The sequence below is a fragment of the Bos mutus genome, chromosome 11, assembly GCF_027580195.1.
Source record: "Bos mutus isolate GX-2022 chromosome 11, NWIPB_WYAK_1.1, whole genome shotgun sequence".
Lineage (NCBI taxonomy): Eukaryota > Metazoa > Chordata > Mammalia > Artiodactyla > Bovidae > Bos > Bos mutus.
In genome coordinates, this window is record NC_091627.1 from 10,932,319 (window position 1) to 10,953,574 (window position 21,256).

The following is a 21,256-nucleotide window of genomic DNA, read 5'->3' on the forward strand; positions in this document are numbered from 1 at the left end:
ACCCAGTGAGGTCCACAAGGTTCTAAAGTACTTTTCCACCAGCTGACTCCACGGCCACCCACATGTTACCCTGCAGCCCCTCGGCAGATCTAGGCTTGCTGACGGTTTTCCTGCCTTGCAGCCACAGTTGTCTGAGCCTGTTGGAGGGAAAAATATTTGCCAAAATAACTGTACCACACCCTAACTCCCATCTCTGGTGTCGGGTCCTTGTCTTCCCTGCCTATTTTTTCAGTCTGTACTGGGACCAAATTTCCCTTTGTTGTCCCAGGGATTTCTGTGTGTGAACACAAATGATTTTTTTTTTTTCCTTTAAAATAGGTTCATGCAATATATATGATCTAGCAACTTGCTGTTTTTAAAATGGCTACATGATTGATTACACAGGAAAATAGCTTGGATTCAAGGGTAAATAGCTTTAAAATATATGTATGTATAAGTGTATGAGTATGTGTGTGTGTCTGGTTTTATATCCCTTTTATAATGAACTATATATAAATTATTGCCTTATCATCTTAAGTATAATTGTAAGTTAGTGATAGGGTATAGAGTGTAGTCATTCATGTTCTGTGACACACTTAGCCATTTCCCTCTTTTTTTTTTTTTAAGTTTCTTAATAGCTTTTAAATATTATGATACTGAGATAAACCCGTTATAGACAAAGGGTTTTCCATTTGTATTAATAGGATTTTTTTCCAGGATGGATTACAGAATGGATCAAATAGATAAATAGGTTAAAGGATTTTTTTATTCTTAACCATGTAGAGGAGTGCCTGAAACATGTTAGGCATTCAAATAATGTTTATTGGATGGAACAATATTATAAAAACTGCTTTTTAATATGGATGTACCAATTTTGATCCCCATACATAAGATGACATTTTCTGTTCTGCACCATCCTATAATTTTTGGATGATTTGATTGTAATCAGAAGATGTCTCTATCTTTAAAAAAAACTGCTATCAGATAATATATGTAAGGTCTGTTTCTTTTTTCTTTTTGCCTGCTCAATAAATGGACACATGTTTTCTTGCAGAACTGAATTTGCTCTTAAAGAAATCATGTCCTCTGGAGGTGCTGAAGATGACATCCCACAGGGAGAGAGGAAAACAGTGACAGATTTTTGTTACCTTCTGGATAAATCTAAGCAACTGTTCAATGGGTTAAGGTCAGTGGACTCTTGATGCCTTAAACTTTTATCTAGTTCTGTATCTTTTTTTCCCCATGGCTGATGCGTGGTAAGTTTCTGAAAATTATGGATAAAATGTTATATAAATATCTGTTCTAGAAATGATGATGTTTTTGGTGGTGGTTGTTTCTTTCTCAAATGAAAAAACAATAGGAGAAGAGTATATCTTATATTGTTTTACTCAGATTGAGTGAGCTGTTTTTTAAGATGGTTTTGTGTGCATTACTCCACATCATACCTGTTTTACATCTGATTTTACACTTTGTGATATCTAAGGAGCCTGGGATGCATGTACAAGTGAACCTGGGGCCTCTCTTTTGTTACCTCTTTTTTGTGTACTTGGTTATTTGCTTACTTGTTTTATCCTTTCTTTTTCTTAGGATAAAGTATCTAAAGTAATGATGACTAAAGTAATGATGGAGTTTTTCAAGACAGTGTCTTTCTTTAGTTGTGCATACCCTGACTAGTAGCAGAAGCTATATGCATTTTTGTCAAAATGTGACTTTAATTGTGTATTCTTGAGGGTGGCAGGTAAATAATTTTGTACCATTTTGTATTATTTAAATTGTTTAGCCATATTTTCAGTTCATGAGATTCTTAAGATACTGATTTACTTCAGACTTAAAGCTTCATTCTATAGGTAAAATACTAAGGATAAATAATTGTGGGGTTTTTTGGGAAACTTTATATGGGAGTGAATAATTTTAAAGATAGTGAGTTATTTTTAATTATTTTTTGTTGAAGTATAGTTGATTTACAGTGTTGTATTTAGTGAGGTATTTTTAATTTGCAATTTATTTCTGAATAAAATTGCAGTCTTTTCACATAGTTTATCATTGTTTTCTGCTATTTGGAATTGTACTGGAGGAGTTTATTTTAAAGAATTTATCTTTAAAAAACATTTATGGTCAAAAAGATAATACAGGGTCATCTAATCAGTCCTCCATGACCACTCTGTCTAAAGCTCTGCTTTCAACTGCCCTCTCATCTCTGTATTCATTTAATCTTCTACATAAAAGTCACCACTACCTCAAGTTATCTTATTTATTGCTTATGAGTTTTTTTTACGCTAAAATGAAATGTCCCTAGGACACTGTGTGTCACTGTTCTCTACTACCTAAGCCAGGGTTTTGCCCATTACAGGTGTTTCACAAATATTTGTTAAATGAAGGGTTCCAAAGACAGTGTTCTTACCTCCTACACTCTGCTGCTTCCTTTTTGTGCTACAGAAGAGGTCCTTGGGATCAGCTTTTTCTTTTGCTTTATAGATTAATTACATCTTTTTAAATAATTATTTTCTTTCACTATTATAATTCAAAAAACAACCCCTGTAGGCCCAGGTTTTAAGTCTTTTTTTTTTCTTAGAATGTTGTAGAACTTTAAATTGCACAAAGTTTTTTTTCTTTGTTCCACTTCATTATCCAGGTATATCTTGTTTTTCCAACATTTACATAGCCTCCAGTATGTACTATATTCTATATTAGGTATAGATAATTTGAAAATAAAACTGACAGTCCCTGCCCTCAAATAATCTGTGAAGAAATTATAAAAATACAAAATAGAAAAAAAAAAACAAAAAACAACCAACCCTTCAAGCCCATGGCCACATTCTACTCAATGCTAGCCTCAGATTTACCCTATCTGTTAAGCAAATTTCCTGCATATCTCCATGTTCTTGTTTCTTAAGGCAGTAAGAAAACTTAAAGCATTGGTAGCTTTAAAGAATAAGAAAGCATTTAAAAATTTGCATGAAAATCCCTACCGTAACTTCTGACATGTGCCTCTCAAACTCCTTATTCTCAACTCTTAAAACATTATCATTTTTACAATAACTCTGACACCTTCGTTTATGTAGTAACATGTACCAGTACTGTGTTCCTTTTATTAGACATTAATATACTCTTGTACAGATTTGTTTATCCAGTCATGAGTTGTTGAACATTTATTTTGTACTTTGTGTCTGTTATGAGTAATACCACATGAACATTTGAGTACAAGGTTTTGTGTGGACATGTGTTTTCAGTTCTCTTGAATACATATACCTCAGAGTGAAAATGCTGGCTCATATGGTACACTAACCTTTAGAGAAAACTTGTAGACTGTTTTTCAAGGAGGCTGTACCACCAGCAATGTATGGGGTTCCAATTTCTCCACGTCCTCCAACACTTGTTTTTGTCTGTCTTTATGATGATAGCCATCCTAGTATGTATGAAGTGGTATCTCCTTATGGGTTTGTTTTGCATGCTAAGGACTAACGATATGAGCATCTTGTCATGTGCTTATTAGGCATTTTTATGTCTTCTTTGGAGAAAATGTTTAGTCTAATCCTATGATCATTTTTCAAATAGATTTATCTTTTTATTTTTAAATTGTAGTCATTTTCTATATATTGCGCATACAGCTCCCTTGTGATGTGTAATGATTTGCAGATATATGTTTTCCCATTCTGTGGTTATCTCATCAATTTCTTAATGGTATCCTTTGAAGCCCAAATGCTTTCATTTTAATAAAGTCCAACTTGTCATTCTCTTTCATCACTTGTACTTTTGGTGTCACAGCTAAGAAATCATTGCCTAACCTGAGGTCACTGAAATGTTTTATTCTAATAGTTTTGTGGTTTTAGCTCTTACACTTTGATATGTGAACCATTCTGTGTTAGCTTTTGTATATGATATGAGATCGTAGGCATTTCTTTGTGAGAAAACATATTTTTATGGTTGATTGTATTTCTTTCATTTTTTTTTCTTTGTTTGTTCCTTGTTTCTCATTACCTGTTCATACTTGTAATGCTTAGATTGAATTTCCAATTTAAATCCTCTAGAACCTCTACCCTCTTTTGATTTTCATCTCTATTTGTTTTCTCAGCATTTTTAGAAAATGTCTTCAATTTTCCCGTAATACGCCCAGCACATTCAACTTGTCATTTCGTATCAGTGGTTTTTGTTAGACTGCTTTTAAAAAAACCAGATATTGTATATTTGATCCAAAGTTTACTAACTTTTCTACCTATATATGCAAATAAGACAGACACTAAAAATTTTGATGTGTTTGTGAACGGAAATTGTTTTTTTAGTGTATCTGAGAAGCATATTAAATTTAGCAGTGGCATTTCTCTTCTTAGAATTATTTTCCTAATCTGATTCTGAATCATAAATGAATCATAAAGTTCCAGTGTCTCCTGCTGGAGACTCTGCTGCACTCAGTCACCCTGTGGCTGCCGAAATAGTAATGACAGAACACATATCCATACGGCACTCTACAGTTTATAAGTCTTTCAGCTGCATCTTTATCCTTTGGCCACATACCAAAAATATGTAGGCTAGAAATGAATTGTTTTGTGCCAGCCCACTGCCAGACCCAGGCACCCCCCTGCCTCCAGACCCCACGGCGCCGAGCCCAGGCACAGTCACCCCCGTGCCACCCCCACAGTGAGGAGCCAGCCCGACATCTCTCTCCCTCCTCACCCCCAACGGAGATCAAGGTTCCAGGAACAGCCCCGTCCCCACCACTGGGACCCTTCCCCAGCCTGGAGAGCTCATCACTACGTAAGGAAAGTCCTCCTGCCCCTCCAAAGCCCCCACCGTGCCTGTCAGGGGCAGGCATTTTTACATTGGATGATTCAAGGACTTCTGTGGAAAAGATGTTTCTAATGTCTGGGAGAGAAGATAGGATGGGGACACTGCCCTCAAAGGAAGGGCTGGGCGAAGGTGTTTCTACAAGGTCCTAATTAACCACTGTTAAGGGTACATCCCCACAAAACTACTGCATTTTTTATGGATTGAAAAAAAAAAGCCCTTTAAAAGGAAGTAGAGATTTTAAAAAGCCCTCCAACCAGTGAGAAAAATCCAAGTTTTACATTTTTTGGAGGAGGGAGGTGAGTTTTAGGAAAGGGGTATCTAGGTTCTGGGGAGAGCTCTGATAGAATAGGGTGCAGGCTCTGTCTCCTCCAGCCCCTCGTTAGTGACTGAGTCAGCTCCCCACACCCCTCGGCTGCCCCATTTATTCCCACTCCTCTCTCCCACTGCTTCCTCAGTGTTGCTGTTTAGGCCACCCAAGCTCAGCCAATGACCCCCTTCCCTCTGAATGTCAGTTTTGTGTTTTTAAAAGTCTCCTGCGTAGTTGATGTCAGCGTATGTCTATTTGGTGGGGAAATGTCTTGGGGACCCCTGTGGTAGGTAGTGGAGGAAGAAAGGGCACGTGGGGCTTTGTGGCCTCCTCCCCGGGCTCTGGCTCCCAGAATATGCGGAGAGGGGAGCACTAAAAGAATGGGAAGTTTTAAAAACGTGGAATTGTCAAAAAAGCACTTAAGCACCTCCTTCTTATGACGTGGTGGGTCACTCTGTCCCCTCTTCCTCCCACCATGCCCATCATGGCTGGTAGCGGGGAATTCCCTGGGATTTGGGGCAGCAGCTGGGTAGGGGTGCCTAACCTAGGGGCATGCCGACCCCCTGATGGCAGCTCGTGGCTCAGCTCTGCTCCCCAGATTCCAGTGCCCCCAGTACCAGCTCTCCTCTCTTCATCCCTGATGTGAAGACAACAGTGATTCCAAGGCTTTCCACCAATTCTTGGTCCCTCCCACCAGGCCCTTTGTTCCTCGTGTCCCCGTGTTTCTCTTCCTCTGCGTCTTGGCACCTTTCTTTTGTTCAAAATTTTCTGTAAATTTTTTCTTTTTCTTTTCCCTTTTTTTTTTTATATAAATTAATTTGCTTTCAAAAAAAAAAAAGAAATGAATTGTTTTATTTCACCTTCTTTTTCAATGTTTTGCTTATGTAAATATATTTTACCAGCTCAAATCTGTTACCATTTTTATTTTTTGTTTGTTTGTTTGTTTTGACTGTACCTTACGGCTTTTAGGACCTTAGTTCCCTAGTCACGGCTTGAACCCCAGCCTGTGGCATTGATAGCACTGAGTCTTAACCCCTAGACTGTCAGGGAGTTCCCTCATTTTGATTTTTTTAAAGTGCCATTTTAACTATAACACAGGTTTTATTTATTTTTAAACCAGCTGCAGAGTGAACTTGTATCTGTGGAAATAGGAGGAAACCTTAATACATGGAAAAATTGTGTGAGATCTAATCTTTAGGGCTGTTTATTCACTGTCAGAGAAATTTATTATAATGCTTAGGATACCTTTTTCAATTTAGTTCTTGTGTTAGGGGGAGAACACACTGAAACTGCCCACCCTGGCTAGGCACCATAGTAACCATTTACATGAGTTACTTAATGACAGGAGGTCCCAGTAAGGAACATGATCTAATAACCCACCACCAACTGGAAGAGTTCAGGAAAGGTCAAAAGGGGGACACCACATGTCTTACCACCTCCCAGAATCCTTCTTGCTGACATCCATCTTGGCTGAGCAATCCAGGAGGGACTCTGAGTCAGAATGATTGGTCAAAGACAACCCAGAAATTAATCCTGTCACCATAAAACTGGAGACTGCAAGCCACGTGGCAGAGCAGTGCAGTCCTCCTGGGTTCCCTTACCCAATAAGAGTCTCTTGCTTTCTCAACACGTGTGTCTCCTCAGACAATTCATTTCCAGTGTTAGACAAGAGCCCCCTTTTGGGACCTGGAAGGGGTCCCCCTTCCTGCAACACCTGAGCACTTAAAACAATATTGAATTCAGGGATTTATCTTTTCATACAACTCAATATCAAAAAAACCAACAATCCGATTAGAAAATGATCAGAGGATCTGACTTGTTCTTTTTCCAAAAAAACACATACAGATGGCCAACAGATACATGAAAAGGCTCTGAACATTGTTAATCATCAGGAAGATGCAAATCAAAACCACATGGGATACCACCTCACACCTGTAAGAATGGCTTACAAAAAGACAAAAAATAACATGTTAGTGAGAATGTGGAGAAAGGGAGCCCTTGTACACTGTTGCTGGGAGTATAAATTGATGCAGTCACCATAGAAAACAGTGTAGAGGTTCCTTGAAAAGTAAAACTACCGCAGCATCCAACAATTCTCCTTCTAGACATTTATGCAAAGAGAATGAAAACACTAACTTGAAAAATTATATACACCCGCATGTTCATTCAAACATTATTTATAATAGCCAAGTTATGGAAATAATGTATCCATTAACAGATGAATGGGTAAATAAATTGTAGAATATATATATGTGTGTGAATATTCTTCAAGCATTAAAAATTAAGGAAACATTGGAATTTATGATAACCTGGATAGACCTTGAGGGCATTATGCTTAAGTGAAGTAAGTCACACAAAGAAAGACAAATACCATACGATCTCACTTTATGTAGAATCTAAAAACAACAACAGCAAAAACCAGGACAAAAAGCCAAAGAAACAACTGAGCTCATGGGTAGGAGGACAGACGGTGATTGCCAGAGACAGGAGATGGGGGCATGCATACAGTGGGGAAAGGAGGTCGAAAAGTACAAACTTTCAGCTATATTTATACATAAATATGTCATAGGGATGTAATGTACAGCATGGAGACTATAGTTAATGGTTTTGTTGTTTAGTTGCTAAGCTTTCTGACTCTTTGCAACCCCGTGGACTGTAGCACACCAGGCTTCCCTGTCTTTCACTATCTCCAGGAGTTTGCTCAAACTCGTGTCCATTAAGTCGGTGATGCTAGCCAAATACCTCCTCCTCTGTTTGCCCCCTTCTCCTCTTGCCCTCCAGTCTTTCCTAGCATCAAGGTCATTTCCAATGAGTTGGCTCTTAGTTGGTGATACTGTGTTGAATATTTGAAGGTTGTTAAAATGGTCGATCTTAAAGCTTCTTATCACAAGGAAAACAATTTTGTAGCTGTTAAGGTAATGGATGTTATTATTGTGACTTACTGTGATCATTTCATGGTATCATTTTGACTGAGAAAAGTGGGTAAGCAAATTCACCAGGGATTTATTTGCAGTGTTTTGTGTGAAGGGTTCCCTCCATTTTAAACAAGCCTTAATTATTTCTACAAAAACTATATCTTGGATGAGTAACATAGATATATTCTGTCTGTGCTCCTGGGGTTCTGTTGAGAGGGATGTGGCCAGTGGCAGTGCAGGCCTGCAGTTTACTGGAAGATTAATATTCTTTTCAATTTGAAAGAACTTTCATTTCACACACACAGAATAATATAGAACTATTTTTAATTTATTTTTTAATTTATTTGCTGCACATAGGATCCTTAGTTGTATTTGGGATCTAGTTCCCTGACCAGAGATCGAAGCTGGGCCCCCCTACATTGAGACTGTGGCATCTTAGCCACTGGACCACCAGGGAATTCCCTAGAACTATTAAAAAGATGTTGGTGGAGATAAAAAGGAAAAGTTGACCACACTATATGGTTAAATTTAAAAAAGCAAATTGTGAAAATAGTATGTTTTACATACTATCTTGTTTTATCAGAAATTCTCTGTCAATATTACATTCTGTAAGTCATACTAACTCTTAGTGGGGACTCTCTGTTCTCAGCTTTTGGTCTCTTTTCTAGGGTACTGATTTTCTCACGGTGTCTGGTGCGTGTGAGTGTGTGTGTTTCCTGTGCTTGCTTGTGTAAATGCAAGTGTTCTGTTTGGTGTTCGGCTTCAGTTGAAGCGACTGGGAGGTCTCTCCTGATCAGCTCTGTAGGTCTGTGCTGGCTGCCCGTGGTGGTGGCGTGGAGGACTGTGTGGCGTTCTTCCCCACACTAGTCTCCAGAGAAGCTCTTTGATTTATGGAAATTAAATGTTTCTGCTTTCAAGTGTTGATGTAGTTTTTGTGCATTTCTTTTGAAATAGAAGAGATTCTTTGGGAATAATTAAAAGAAAGGTTCTTTTTTTGCCCCTGCCCCCCATATTTGTGTTGGTCTGAATAGAAAACAGGATCACAGTGCTTACAGAGAACAAGAAATATATTGGTAGTGGTTCTGTACCAGCTTTGGAACTTGGGAAAAAGCAGTGAGGTGGAGTCTAGTCGAAATAGCATCAGCTTTACCATGGCACCTGTGATCGCCCCCCCACCCCATCACTGTTAGTGCTTGTCTTTTGGTTAACTTTCCTTTGTGTGTTTTCTTTTCTTTCTTGAGTTTGTTTATTGAAGTGTAATACACTTGCAGAAAAGTACATGTATTATAAGTATAATTTTTGCAAACTGAACATTTTCATGGGGCTTGTACTTGCATGATAAAACATACAGCACAGCAGCAACCCCTTTATATTCCTTCCTTTGGGCTTTTTAACTGTATATGAGCAGAGTGAAAAAGTGAATTTTAGTGCATGAAAGGCTAGGGTTTCTATATATTGTCTTATTGGGATACAATAAACTTTCTCTTTACTCTTGAAGGTGTATCTTTCTGCCATGTACATATTAAGCTATTCATCCAAGTTGTCAGAGCCTTTTCATTTTCCCAGCCATGAATATCTTAATGGAGTATTTTTCCTGACTGAAAGTACCTTCTTGTAATATGTACATAGTAAATAATCTCTTCTATCCACTCACTGTGTAAGAAAACACAGTCCAGAGAGTGAGAAATGGATAAAATGAATGGTGTTTTGCTTATAATAGCTTTTGCATGTAGTTACAGTAGTAATGAAGTGAGAATGATGTTAGAAATAGCTTTGAAGACTGTCAGAAAATGATCAAAAGCCTAAGCGCTTGCAGGGTTCTAGTTACCATGGTGACTAAGACTGTCAAAGCAGGATGGAATACTTGGTGGGATTATATAAGGCAGCGTCTTGAGACATGTATTTCAGATATGCAGCTGTGTCTACCAGTAGTGTCCTTGACTTTTGAAACAGCACAGGCCCACAGTCACTAAGTATTTGTCCCCAGGAGAGCAAATGCCCAAAGCCAAAATAAATGTTGGAAGCTATAAACAAACAAACATACATACATATGCAAAGAAGTGCACCAAAGTGAAGTGTATTGGTCTTAAATAAAAATTATGGCAGAAATTTGTATTAAACATGCTCCTTAATATTTCAGAATAAAGAAGAAATCATCACCAGTGCTTTATTCAACAGCCTATTTTTAGGATGCCTTGGTTGCCGTGTAGGTAGGAAAGGATAAGTTCGTGCCCTTTCTCCCCTCTCATGCTCTTTCCTCTCTCTTCCCTCTCTTTTTCTTCCTCTTTCTCCTCCTTCTTCACAATATTAATGCTTTCCTAGAGGCAAATTTCCACAGACAGGCAATAGTAAAGTGCATGTTATTTCAGAAGTAATACCCTAAACTATCTGTACAAGCTTGTGATACCTGCTTTTATTTTGTATGGTTTGCTACCTGGAAACAGTTGCACTTGCAGTTGAGGTAGACGGCCACCAGGGTGCAGTAGATGTTGTCATCCTGTGATCTAGAAGACCATTGACTGACAAAAATTTAATGAGCCACAGATGTGGTTAAAAGTTTTTCTAGTAGCCAGATTTTAAAAATGTAAAAGAAAAAAGCTCAAATTAATTTTAACAGTATATTTTATTTTATTCAGTATATCCAAAATATTTTCTTTCAACATGTAATCGATAATAGAAAAAGTATTGAGATCTTTTACATTCTCTTTTTTTTATACTGAGTTTTTGAAGTACACTGAATAGTTTATACTTTCACACATTTCAGTTCAAATTAGACATATTTCAAGTACTCAGTAGCCACACGTGGTTATTGGCCCAGGCAAAATTCCTCCCCCTTTTAGCTTCTGTCCTCAGAATGGTCCACTGTGCTTTCTGGTGAATACATGCTGGCTGTTTTGGGGATTTTCTTCTTCACGGTCCATCCTCTGTCCCCATGGTTTCTGGTCTGTCTTCCTGCACAGATGCTGATAGCCTTCAGGTCTTTTGGCTATTGGCAATTTGTTCCCACCCACTCGTATTTTGGGATTTGAAGGCTTCCTTATCACTTATTATATTAGTTTGCTAGGGCTATCATAACAAAATGCCACATACTAGGTAGCTTAAACAATGGAAATTTGTTCTCTGACAGCTCTAGAGGCTGGAAATCCAAGATCAACATGTTGGTAGAGTTGGTTCATTCTGAGGCCTCTTCTCCTTGGTTTGCAAATGGCCATTTTCTTGCTCTGGCCTCAAGTGCATCCCGGGTGACTCTCTGTGAGCCCTAATCTCCTGCTTATTAGGACACAACTTGTTGTCAAAACAAGTCAAAATGTTGTTGTCAATGGCATCCCAAGAGTGAGCTCCCAGAGAAGGACTTCACTAATGTAGAATCAAAATCTGGGTTGTTTTTCTCTATGGCAGAAAGGAGAGAGTATTAGATTACAGATTCAAAGGGGTTATGAATTTCAGTCATAGCTCAACAGTTAACTGGCCATGAGTTCCTGGGCAACCCATTTAAGCTCTCTGCTTCTCATTGTAGTATGTATGTGTATTTACATATATTTGCACATATCTGCCTGCAGTGCAGGAGATGGCAGGGACGGGGGAGCCTGGTGGGCTGCCGTCTGTGGGGTCGCACAGAGTCTGACTTGACCGAAGTGACTTAGCAGCAGCAGCAGCAGCCCAGGTTCTGTCCCTGGGTTGGAAAGATCCCCTGGAAAAGGAGATGGCAACCCACTCCAGTACTCTTGCCTGGAGAATTCCATGGACAGAACAGCCTGGAGGGCTACAGTCCATGGGGTCACAAAGAGTTGAACATGACTGAAGCGACTAACATTTTGCTGAAGAAGCCATGCATTTTAGGACCAGACTAAAGAAAGAGGAGCTAATGAAAGAGACCGTTAGAACAGAAAGAAGAAAGAATTACAAGATGCTGAAGAAGTGGTGAGCCAATAGGGAACCTCTAGGAAGGTGACCCTCTAAGGAGGACTGATCTGAGGACTAGAAAGTGGCTGTTGGATTAGGTGTCAGTAGGCATCATTGTGGATGAATTCCATGGACAGAGGAGTCTAGTGGGCTACAGTTCATGGGGTTGCGAAGAGTCGGACGTAACTGAAGTGACTTAGCATGCACGCATGCTACAGGTATCAGTGATCCTAGCTAATTCACTTTAGTAAAGATGGTTGATTTGTAGAAACTTGTAAGAAAGTTCCTATGATTTGACATCTCAACTTTACATTTGAATCATCTCTCAGAAGTAGGTTTAATCATCTCCACTACATTTCTTCTCATGTTCTCCCAACTTTTTGTTGATAGAATTGAGGATTTTAAAAGAGAGTGAGATTAGTGTCATACTTTCAGTTTTCTCTCAAGACTTGTGAAAAGAATATGACCAGCCAATTTATAACATAGGTGCTTTTGCAAAATGTGAAATATAAGGTCATTTAGCTTATGGGCTAATTCACACAGCCCCATTTAATTTAATTCCATGGACCATTAATTTCCCATCTCTACTGACAGTAATAATGACCAAATGATATATTCAGAGTTTAAAACTAGAATCAAGCTCTGAATAGTAGAGGAATTTATCTAAAACTCTTTATAAGGTATATTAGTTAATTTTGTTTAGACTCATCATATGAGAGTTGTTTGAATATTAGCTTCTATGGTATGTTTCACTAGAAAAAGGGTGACCATGGGACTTGTCCTTTAGGAGGTTTTTTTAAAAAAAACTTAAACCGTATTTTGAAAAAGAAATTGCTGTCTTTATAGCTGATACTTCATATTGGAGTGGTAGATGCTGTAAATTCTTTCAATGAAAATAGTATAGAATCTAGTCAACATTGTTCACAGCTATAAATCAGAAAATACTTGTACATTACAACTTATGTTTGGAACCTTGTTCTAATCTTTTAGACCACTTTTTTGTGCTTTTAGCCTTCATGGAGAAGTCCCTTCCCCTAAAACCATTTCCACTAAACACCTGAAATTATGTAGTCGTGAAATAAAATACTGAGCTCTAATTCTGTTTTCTCCCTTAATATGATGTATTACTTAGGTTTATTAAATCTGTCAGTTTTGAAAATGCAAAAGAACTTGTAGGCAAATGCCTAGTTGAAAATTTGCCTGGAGACTTTACATGGTATCTCACAAACACTCAAGGGTTGTCAGTTTCCCTGAAGTTAATGTTGTCTAAAGCTTTTATATAAAATACAGTCTTCCTAGCAGTAACTACTTGATAAGAGTCTTAAAGATTCTAGCAGCAATTTCAATTTAAAAATAACTTATTAGCTCTTCCTAATGCAACGTCTCACTAGAGATCCATGGAGATGTAAAAAAGATAAAAACTTGGTGTGAATTTAGAAATTATCAGTAGTATCTATAGTTAACCTATTCTGTAATCTGAAATGAGTTTCTCCTTATCCTAATAGGGTAATGGAAATAAATTTAAAACTGAAGTTACTAGCTCACTCTTGTAGTATCTGAAAAGTTTGGGTAGAAAAACCTTTTGCTTTTTTCCTCATTGTCTTAACATCTGGTATGTATGTATGTATGTATGTGAAGTCGCTCAGTCGTGTCCGACTCTGCGACCCCATGGACTGTAGCCTACAACGCTCCTCTGTCCATGGGATTTTCCAGGCAAGAGTACTGGAGTGGGTTGCCATATGCTTCTCCAGGGGATCTTCCCGACCCAGGGATTGAACCCGGGTCTCCCGCATTGTAGGCAGATGTATTACCATCTGAGCCACCAGGGAACATCTGGTACAGAAATGCAAATCTTCTTTTACTCATTCCACTTACAGAAATTTGCCTATTATTCATATCATATAACTCTTCAAGTTTATTAGTAGGATAATGTTTATTGCAGCATTTTTATGACAGGGAAAAGCTGGAAGCAGTGTAAATGTCCATCAGGAAGAGATTGGTTGAGTAAATTGATTCATTATATACTATATTATACACAGTAAATATTGATATAACTCTATCTGCATTAAAGAAACATGTGATATATTAAATTAAAAAGGCATGTTACAGAATATTATATTTAGTGTGATCCCACTTATGTAAAACAATAGAAAGACTGACATATTTAAATGTATATAGAAAATGCATTTTTAATTGTGGTTATTTCTGGGGACTAGAAGGAAAAAGCAATAAGCTATTTTTTTATTTCTTGTTTTATACACTGTATAGTATTTTTGTTTTCTAAGAGACTTATTTTCAAAATTGAAATAAAAGAAAAAGTCTCTCACAGATTGTTTATAAAAGTCATTCCCTTCCCCTTGTCTATGCCCATGAGTTATCTCCCTCTCACACTGACACTGGGCTGGGCCATGAATTTGCTTTGGCTGATGGGACAGTACAAATATGATGCAGAGACTTGAAAAGAAAATTGCACAACAGAGCCACCCTCTGTTTTGCTACTCTTGGGATCCTTGCAACCACCCTCGTGTAAACAGAGGTAGCCTGTTTTATGATGAGAAACACGTGGCCCGGCACCCTAGCCACCAGCCAGGCTGGACATTCAAGGGAGACCATCCACTACTGGCTGTCCACAGTTGCATGAGTGAGATAAGTGTACCATGCTCTAATCAGTGAGTGATTATTATTCCTTTTTGACATGAAATGCTCTCAAGATTTCGTTGGCTCTATCTGTTTGGTTTAGGTTAGCCTCCATGTACCAATAGCTAAACCTACAATATTTTGAGACACTTCCCTCTTTCTCTTGTAGACTCTGTTACAAATACCTTGAGTTTATCAGGCTTCTACAAGACAGCCAAATCCTTTGATTCTTTCTCCACATCTATTTTGTCCCTTTGAAAGAATGTACTTGGGGCCACTTTCATAAATGTTTTCACAAGCTTTCATGAAGAGGTTTTCCCCTAGGGATGAGACTGTCTTAGGTGGCATTTATAGCTATCATTTCTCAGTTGGGTCTTTTACATCTAACACATTAAAAATTGTGCTTTTCAGTATTGAAAGTTCTGGAGTTTATGGATTTCCTCTTTTCCTTTTCAGCCCTACTTGCAGCTAGTTCTTTAGTGAGTTTATCTTTCTGGTATTTTGTGAAGTGTGTCTAATAGCATACTGTTCCCTGGTGTATTTGTATAAATCCACAAGTTCATTAGTCACGTTATCTACTTTCCAAGTTATTGCAGGCAAATGCATTTTGCCTCTGTATTATATGTTAGCCTTCAGTAACAGTTTCAATCCCAGTGCCGGTGTCCCATACTATTTCTTAGGGCAATAACTCAGTCCTGGTTCTGGTTTCTTTTTTAGCAGCTTTTCCTAAAGAAGGCTGCTGTAATAACTCCAAAATTTTAGTACCTTACTAGGGATTTCTTTCTGACTCTCATGTTAAGCTACAAGTTGTCTGCAGTTCTGAGGCCCCATTAAATGTGTTTAACTCTGTGTTCCAGGCTGAAGAACAGCCTTATCTTGGTCTTAGTTCAGAGAGAAAAGTAAAAATGCTGAATCATGTAATACTTCTTATATCTTCTTCTCAGACATGTTGTAGATAACATTTCATTGGCCAAAGCAAGTTATATAACCAAGCCCAAGGACAAGGATATATAGTTTCACGTTTGGGAGGGGCGGGAACAGTTGAGAACACCACCACCACCTGCATATCCACTTCTAGATTTACTCCCGAACGCAGTGTTTTTCCAAGTGCTAAGTTCTTAGCTGAAGACAGACGTGGAAGTTAACAGTATATAAGATCACCCAAGGTCAGGGGAGAGGATCTACAGAGGAGATGAAGAATGAACTGTTAGAGGCAGGAAAGAGAAACAAGAAAGAACGTGTCCTAGACCCCCACAATACAACTGTTTTTGCTCTAAAAATTGTAACTTTTAAAAATAAATAAGCCTGAATTGAAAATGCTTTAAATCTGGCCAGTTTGTATCATCACAAGACTTAATTTCCAAGGAGTATCCGAGTTTTAAAATTAATAGATGTTTACTTGTCATTACAGAGATTTGCCACAATATGGACAGAAGCAGTGGCAGTCCTATTTTGGAAGAACTTTTGATGTTTACACCAAACTCTGGAAATTCCAGCAGCAGCATCGGTAAAGAATTTTTAAAGTTTTTTTTGTTAGTCACAGTTTTGACTGTTACTACCTCAGTGCTTTTTATCTCTTCGTGTATCTCATTTCATCTTTGTTACCAAAAGAAAATAAATTGATTTTTTCCCCCTATTTATTTAAGTTTTTCAAGTGTAATAGTATCTGACTTTTAAAGACAATATCATATTTGAAATGATTCAGATTAAGTAGGTAGGCAGATTCATGATTTCATCCTGAAATAGGTCTTGTTTATTGGCCAAAGCTATTGGGGGAGGGGGTTGCTTCTAATTTCCATGAACGTAGCTCAGAGAAGTTTATTTTTGTATTTCAGTATACTCTAAATAGACACTTTATAAATGGTTTTTGAATTTGAGTGCTTATGTTAAAATCTCATGAAAAATTCATGAATTTCAGTTTATGTACTCAAAATTTCATGGTGAATTGGGTGATACTCTATCCTGTGAAATTAACACATTTGGTTATTTTTTAAATTTATAGTCTCTCATTTCTATTTTCTTATCTCCTGTGTAAAACAGACAAGTCTTGGATAATCGGTACGGCTTGAAGCGGTGGCAAATAGGGGAAATTGCTTCTAAGATCGGGCAGCTCTACTACCATTATTAGTAAGTGAGCTGCGAGTGGGGAGATAAAGCGCACTCCGGATTCAAACACAGCATGCAGGAGTATGCATCAGTGCATATCCAGCAGGAGGGAACGCGGACGAGTTACACTTGAAATTCTAATAGTTCAGATCATCTTGATTAAGACAGCATTTTAAAGTGACCTTCCATAATCAAAGTGACATTATTTGCTTCAAAGGCTCACCTTCCAAACAGTTCATTCGGTCAGATTCATTTGTAAACTTAAAGGAGTATGACCCTTGGTTTTAGATAAGAAAAATACTAAATGAATTTATGGTTCTTAATGGCGTCACTTGAATCTTGATCCTTTCCGGAGACATAACATAACTGGTATGTTTGTTTGAATGAGTGGTTTTCAGGAGGATACTTTAAAACCAATCCTTGTATGCTATGTCTGAAAGGTACATGAAGTCAATAAGGATATTTTGACTACATCTGTATAGTCCCACCCATGTGTCAGTGAAAGAAGAGAGCTCCATTTAGGATCCAGACATCGCATTATCATTAAGTTGTATCAGGCATTTCATAAAAGGCTTGGACCATTTGTAGTTTAGTTGGCCAGAAAATTCCTTCCTCTTCCTGTCTTTTGGCATGCCACTCAGATTCCCACCATTAAAATCACTTTTCCTGGTAGGATATTTTCTTAAGAAATCCCTTGTAAAACTAGCGATGTTATTGTGTGTAACTATGTGCTGTGCTTAGTCACTCAGTCATGTCCAACTCTTTGCACCCCCGTGGACTATATAGCCTGCCAGGCTCCTCTGTCCATGGTGATTCTCCAGGCAAGAATACTGGAGTGGGTTGCCATGCCCTCCTCTAGGGAATCTCCCCAACCCAGGGATTGAACCCAGGTCTTCCACATTTCAGGTAGATTCTTTACCGTCTGAGCCACCAGGGAGTCCCAAGAATACAGGATTGGGTAGCCTAATGCCTTCTCCAGCAGATCTTCCCAACCCAGGAACTGAACCGGGGTCTTCTGCATTGAAGGTGGATTCTTTACCAGCTGAGCTACCAATTATACTTCAATTAAAAAACAAACAAACTAGAAATGTTGAATAAAAAATCCAACTTATCAGCATCCTATGAAGATTAACACGGATCAGGGTCCATTTGTCAGTCCACTGGTCCCAGGCCTTTAATCCCAGGAAAGATGTAAGTGAGTAGAATGCTGTTTGGAGAAGCCCTTCGAAGAATGAGAATAATGTGTACTTTGGGTTGCTGTCAAAAAAGGCTTGGGAGCAGAGGGGAGGTATTTTTTTTAATTATAATTATTATTCTTTTCATACATCTTATGGGTAATACGATTATTGCTTTGGTGATTCAAATCTAGTGTAGTCGTTCCCATCCCTTCCAGTAGAGGAAGAGAGGAGTAACAAAACAAGTATTTATCACGGTGAAGAGTCTGAGACACTGTCATACTTAAGTTTTTCTTTCTCTCTCATAGCCTACGCACATCTGAGACCAGCTATCTGAATGAGGCTTTCTCCTTCTATTCTGCAATCAGACAGAGATCTTACTATTCTCAAGTCAATAAAGAGGACAGGTATGCACCTTCTGTTTTAGAAAGAGGAAGATAAAGCACTGAAACTTTTTAGTGTGTGGAAATTAGGCAGAAAAGCACGCATTTGTTTATAACTTTTATTCATTTAATGGGCTTTATTGAGTGCCTGCTATATATGAGGCCTTCTTAAGCATATGGAAGTGTGTTACCTAAAAGCAGTAAATATCATGGATGTTGTGAGAGATGTCACAATACCAGGCTAGGGTCAGAGCCCAAAGAAGGGTGGGTTATTTCTTTATCAGAGATTGGGGTCACATGAAGTTTCATAGAAAAGAAACAGCTCCAAAATGAGGCTTAGCTGATACCTTTGTTCTGTAGCCTATATCATCTTAGTTTGTATACATTCAAAACCTATTGGAAACTGCCACGTAGGGACTAAAGAAAAATGTATAATGGTGTTTGATTTTTCTTTTATAAATCCAATACCGTTTTACAGTCATGTAGCTTCACTGTTATGGAAAAAAAGTCATGTTAAAGTTATTCATCCCCACTTATTATGTGTCCGGCTTGGGTGGGAGAAGAAAATGAAAAGAAGCTGTACAATCATCTTTTTTAGATGATTACCTTTTCATGGGAGTCTCAGACACATTTGGGGTACAGGTAGATTCAGATGAGGATAGAGTTGTTGAAATCAGGAATCTGCTGGAGAATCTTTGTTGCTAGGATTCAAGAATTGTTGAAAGATCTGAATATTCTCCCTACTCCCAGTAACAGAACTCACAGTCATTATCTAAGTGAAAAGATTATATTCTGTTAGAAAAAGAATAAAATGTAGTTTTGACATTTTTCTAGAGAATACTTTGTGGTTGGCTGTCATAAGCTTTCCAGCTAAATAGCAACATTTTGGGGAAAGCCCCACTCTGGTAAATCCCCTTCATTCCCTTGCAAATCTTGTTCAGACTTGTCTGGAGAAATTTGCTTGAAACAAGGTATGTAGACGCTGAATTCTACATTTTCCCCCCAGGTCTTTTTGGCTTTGCCTTACTTCATGAAGTTGCATCAGTTACTTTTCTTTCAGAATTTCTTATGGCTTGCTTCACATATTTTCACTACAGATACATTTCTTCCAAGTCCCCCCCCCTTTTTTTTTTTTGCATTCATGTTGTATAATTTCTCTGAATTCTTGATGAGATAAATTATCTCTCAAAAATACAGAAGGGGTATGTAACACTTTATTGAGTGAAAAATACATATAAGCAAAGACCTATTTTAAGCAATAGTAAAATACCTTGCATAATTCACTTTTATGCATTTTCTAATTTGACACAAGGGAAATTGGTCTTAGGTCCCTTGGCTTAAAACCCAATAGTTTGACTTAATAAAATCACTTACTGTCCTAAGAGCAAACCAGCCCATATGACTTGTTTCTCTGTGCTGCCTCCTAGAGCTGGGCAGATGAACTGAGCTAGAATTGTTTGGAACCAGGACAATGAAATCTCTTAGGCTCAGAATCAAACTAACTTAGAGTCAAAGGACACTTCAGTATATAAAATCTTGATTTTGTTCCCTATACTTTAGGAAGGAGTTTGTTCAGTTGGTAAAATTGGTTGTTTCTTAGTTCACACAGGGCTGGGGGCCATCAAGGTAGCAGTTGGTGACAGCTGCTAAAACCAACAGCTGGTAGATTAAAACTAAGTAAGAAAGTATTCCACAGTTTCACAGTTGCTTTAAGAGGCATCTCTCCTCCAGAGGTCAAGTTCTCCCTGCATTGTCTCAGTACCGAAGGAATATGTCAAAGCCAGGAGGAGTGGTACGTTCCACCGATCACCACGGTGACTGCCTGTCACCAAATACAGACAGCTCTCAGAATGTCTCTGTTCCACGGCCTGTCCTGTTGAGTGTAGGAGACGTTTGCACATAATCACTTGTCCGAGCTGTAAGCCCCAATGGTTATGAAGGACGAAGGCTGAACCTGGTTAGAGTTAAGATATGGAGAAGGTGAAGTTTCTGAGTGTACAGAGGCTGGAGGGAGACGTTGCAGTCTCGAAAAACAGTTTCTCAGGCAGATGTGTCAAGAGTCAGCATCTTACAATTAGTGGTCCTAGCAGGTTGGACAAGGCTGCAATTCTGGCATGCCAGAAGGACTTTGTCAGAGAGAGTCTTGATGGCCCCTCTGGCAGTGACAGTACTGGAGTTTTGTTTGATAGTGGAAAATGTGGATCTGAACTTGAAAACTTGGCCGCATCCCAGTCTTAATGCTTATGAGGAGGACTTGATGTGGACCCTTCCCAGTGAGATTCACATGAGGACTTCTTCTGCAGCAGGCAGGGCTGGGGGCCGTCATTCAAGTTTTCAGGCTTGATAGGATTGCCTCTCAAGTGTATTGAGTGGGTGACCTCGTATTTTCCTGCCTACTGTCTTCTCGTCTTCCTATTTATTGTCTTAATATAAACATTACTCTCTCTGGGAAGCCTTCTCTCACCAAGATCCAGTTCTGTGGGCTCAAATAGCATGTTTTGTTTCTCCTATTGATGCTGCCAAAATCTTGACTTCTCTGCCCTCTGAAGCCGAATTAAAAAAATATGGAGACAGAGTTTGGAGGAAATAGAAAGGTGGCTTAAAATCCTCAGCCAGCCTAGGGGAGAACACAGTAGGCTTCTGCCTCCAGAACTGTGTTATTCCCCCGCCCCGTGAAGAATCTGGGGCAGAAAAGCAAATTTAGTTACAGGCTGCAGATTAGGAATGGTTAAAATAAAAACTAGATGTGACCAGGCCTGCCCCCTCTTCTCTTTCTTCATTCTCAGGAAAGAAAAGAAAAACGCATTCCTCTTCTTTTCCTTTTCACTGCAGCGCTATCATTGTAATATTTATTCCACTGTTTTAAGTATTTATCTGTCTCCTCTATATTTTACATACGTTTCTGTCTATAAGATCTGTGAGGAAGGGACTATGATATCGTTTCTTTTTTTAATCTACTATTTAACATGGTACCTGGTGCATCTAAGTTTCAGTAGATAGTTGTTGAATAAATTAATGTATGAATGAACAATGTAATGAATCATTGGTAAAAAATGTATTTAAAAA

The 21,256-nt window shown here is 38.4% G+C and overlaps 1 protein-coding gene across 3 annotated transcripts in view; it reads left to right on the forward strand.

Annotated features, from left to right (window-relative positions):
• Nucleotides 1–21,256, forward strand: part of SCAI (suppressor of cancer cell invasion) — a 124,260-nt gene that overhangs the window by 57,566 nt on the left and 45,438 nt on the right. For all 3 annotated transcript variants that reach the window (XR_011465979.1, XR_011465978.1, XM_070378998.1), the window contains exons 3-6: nt 1,034–1,165; nt 15,938–16,033; nt 16,567–16,653; nt 18,116–18,214. Coding sequence is in view for 1 of the 3 variants with exons in the window: in XM_070378998.1 (XP_070235099.1) it covers nt 1,034–1,165; nt 15,938–16,033; nt 16,567–16,653; nt 18,116–18,214 (414 nt within the window). In the remaining 2 variants the exon portion in view is untranslated. The remainder of the gene's footprint in view (nt 1–1,033; nt 1,166–15,937; nt 16,034–16,566; nt 16,654–18,115; nt 18,215–21,256) is intronic.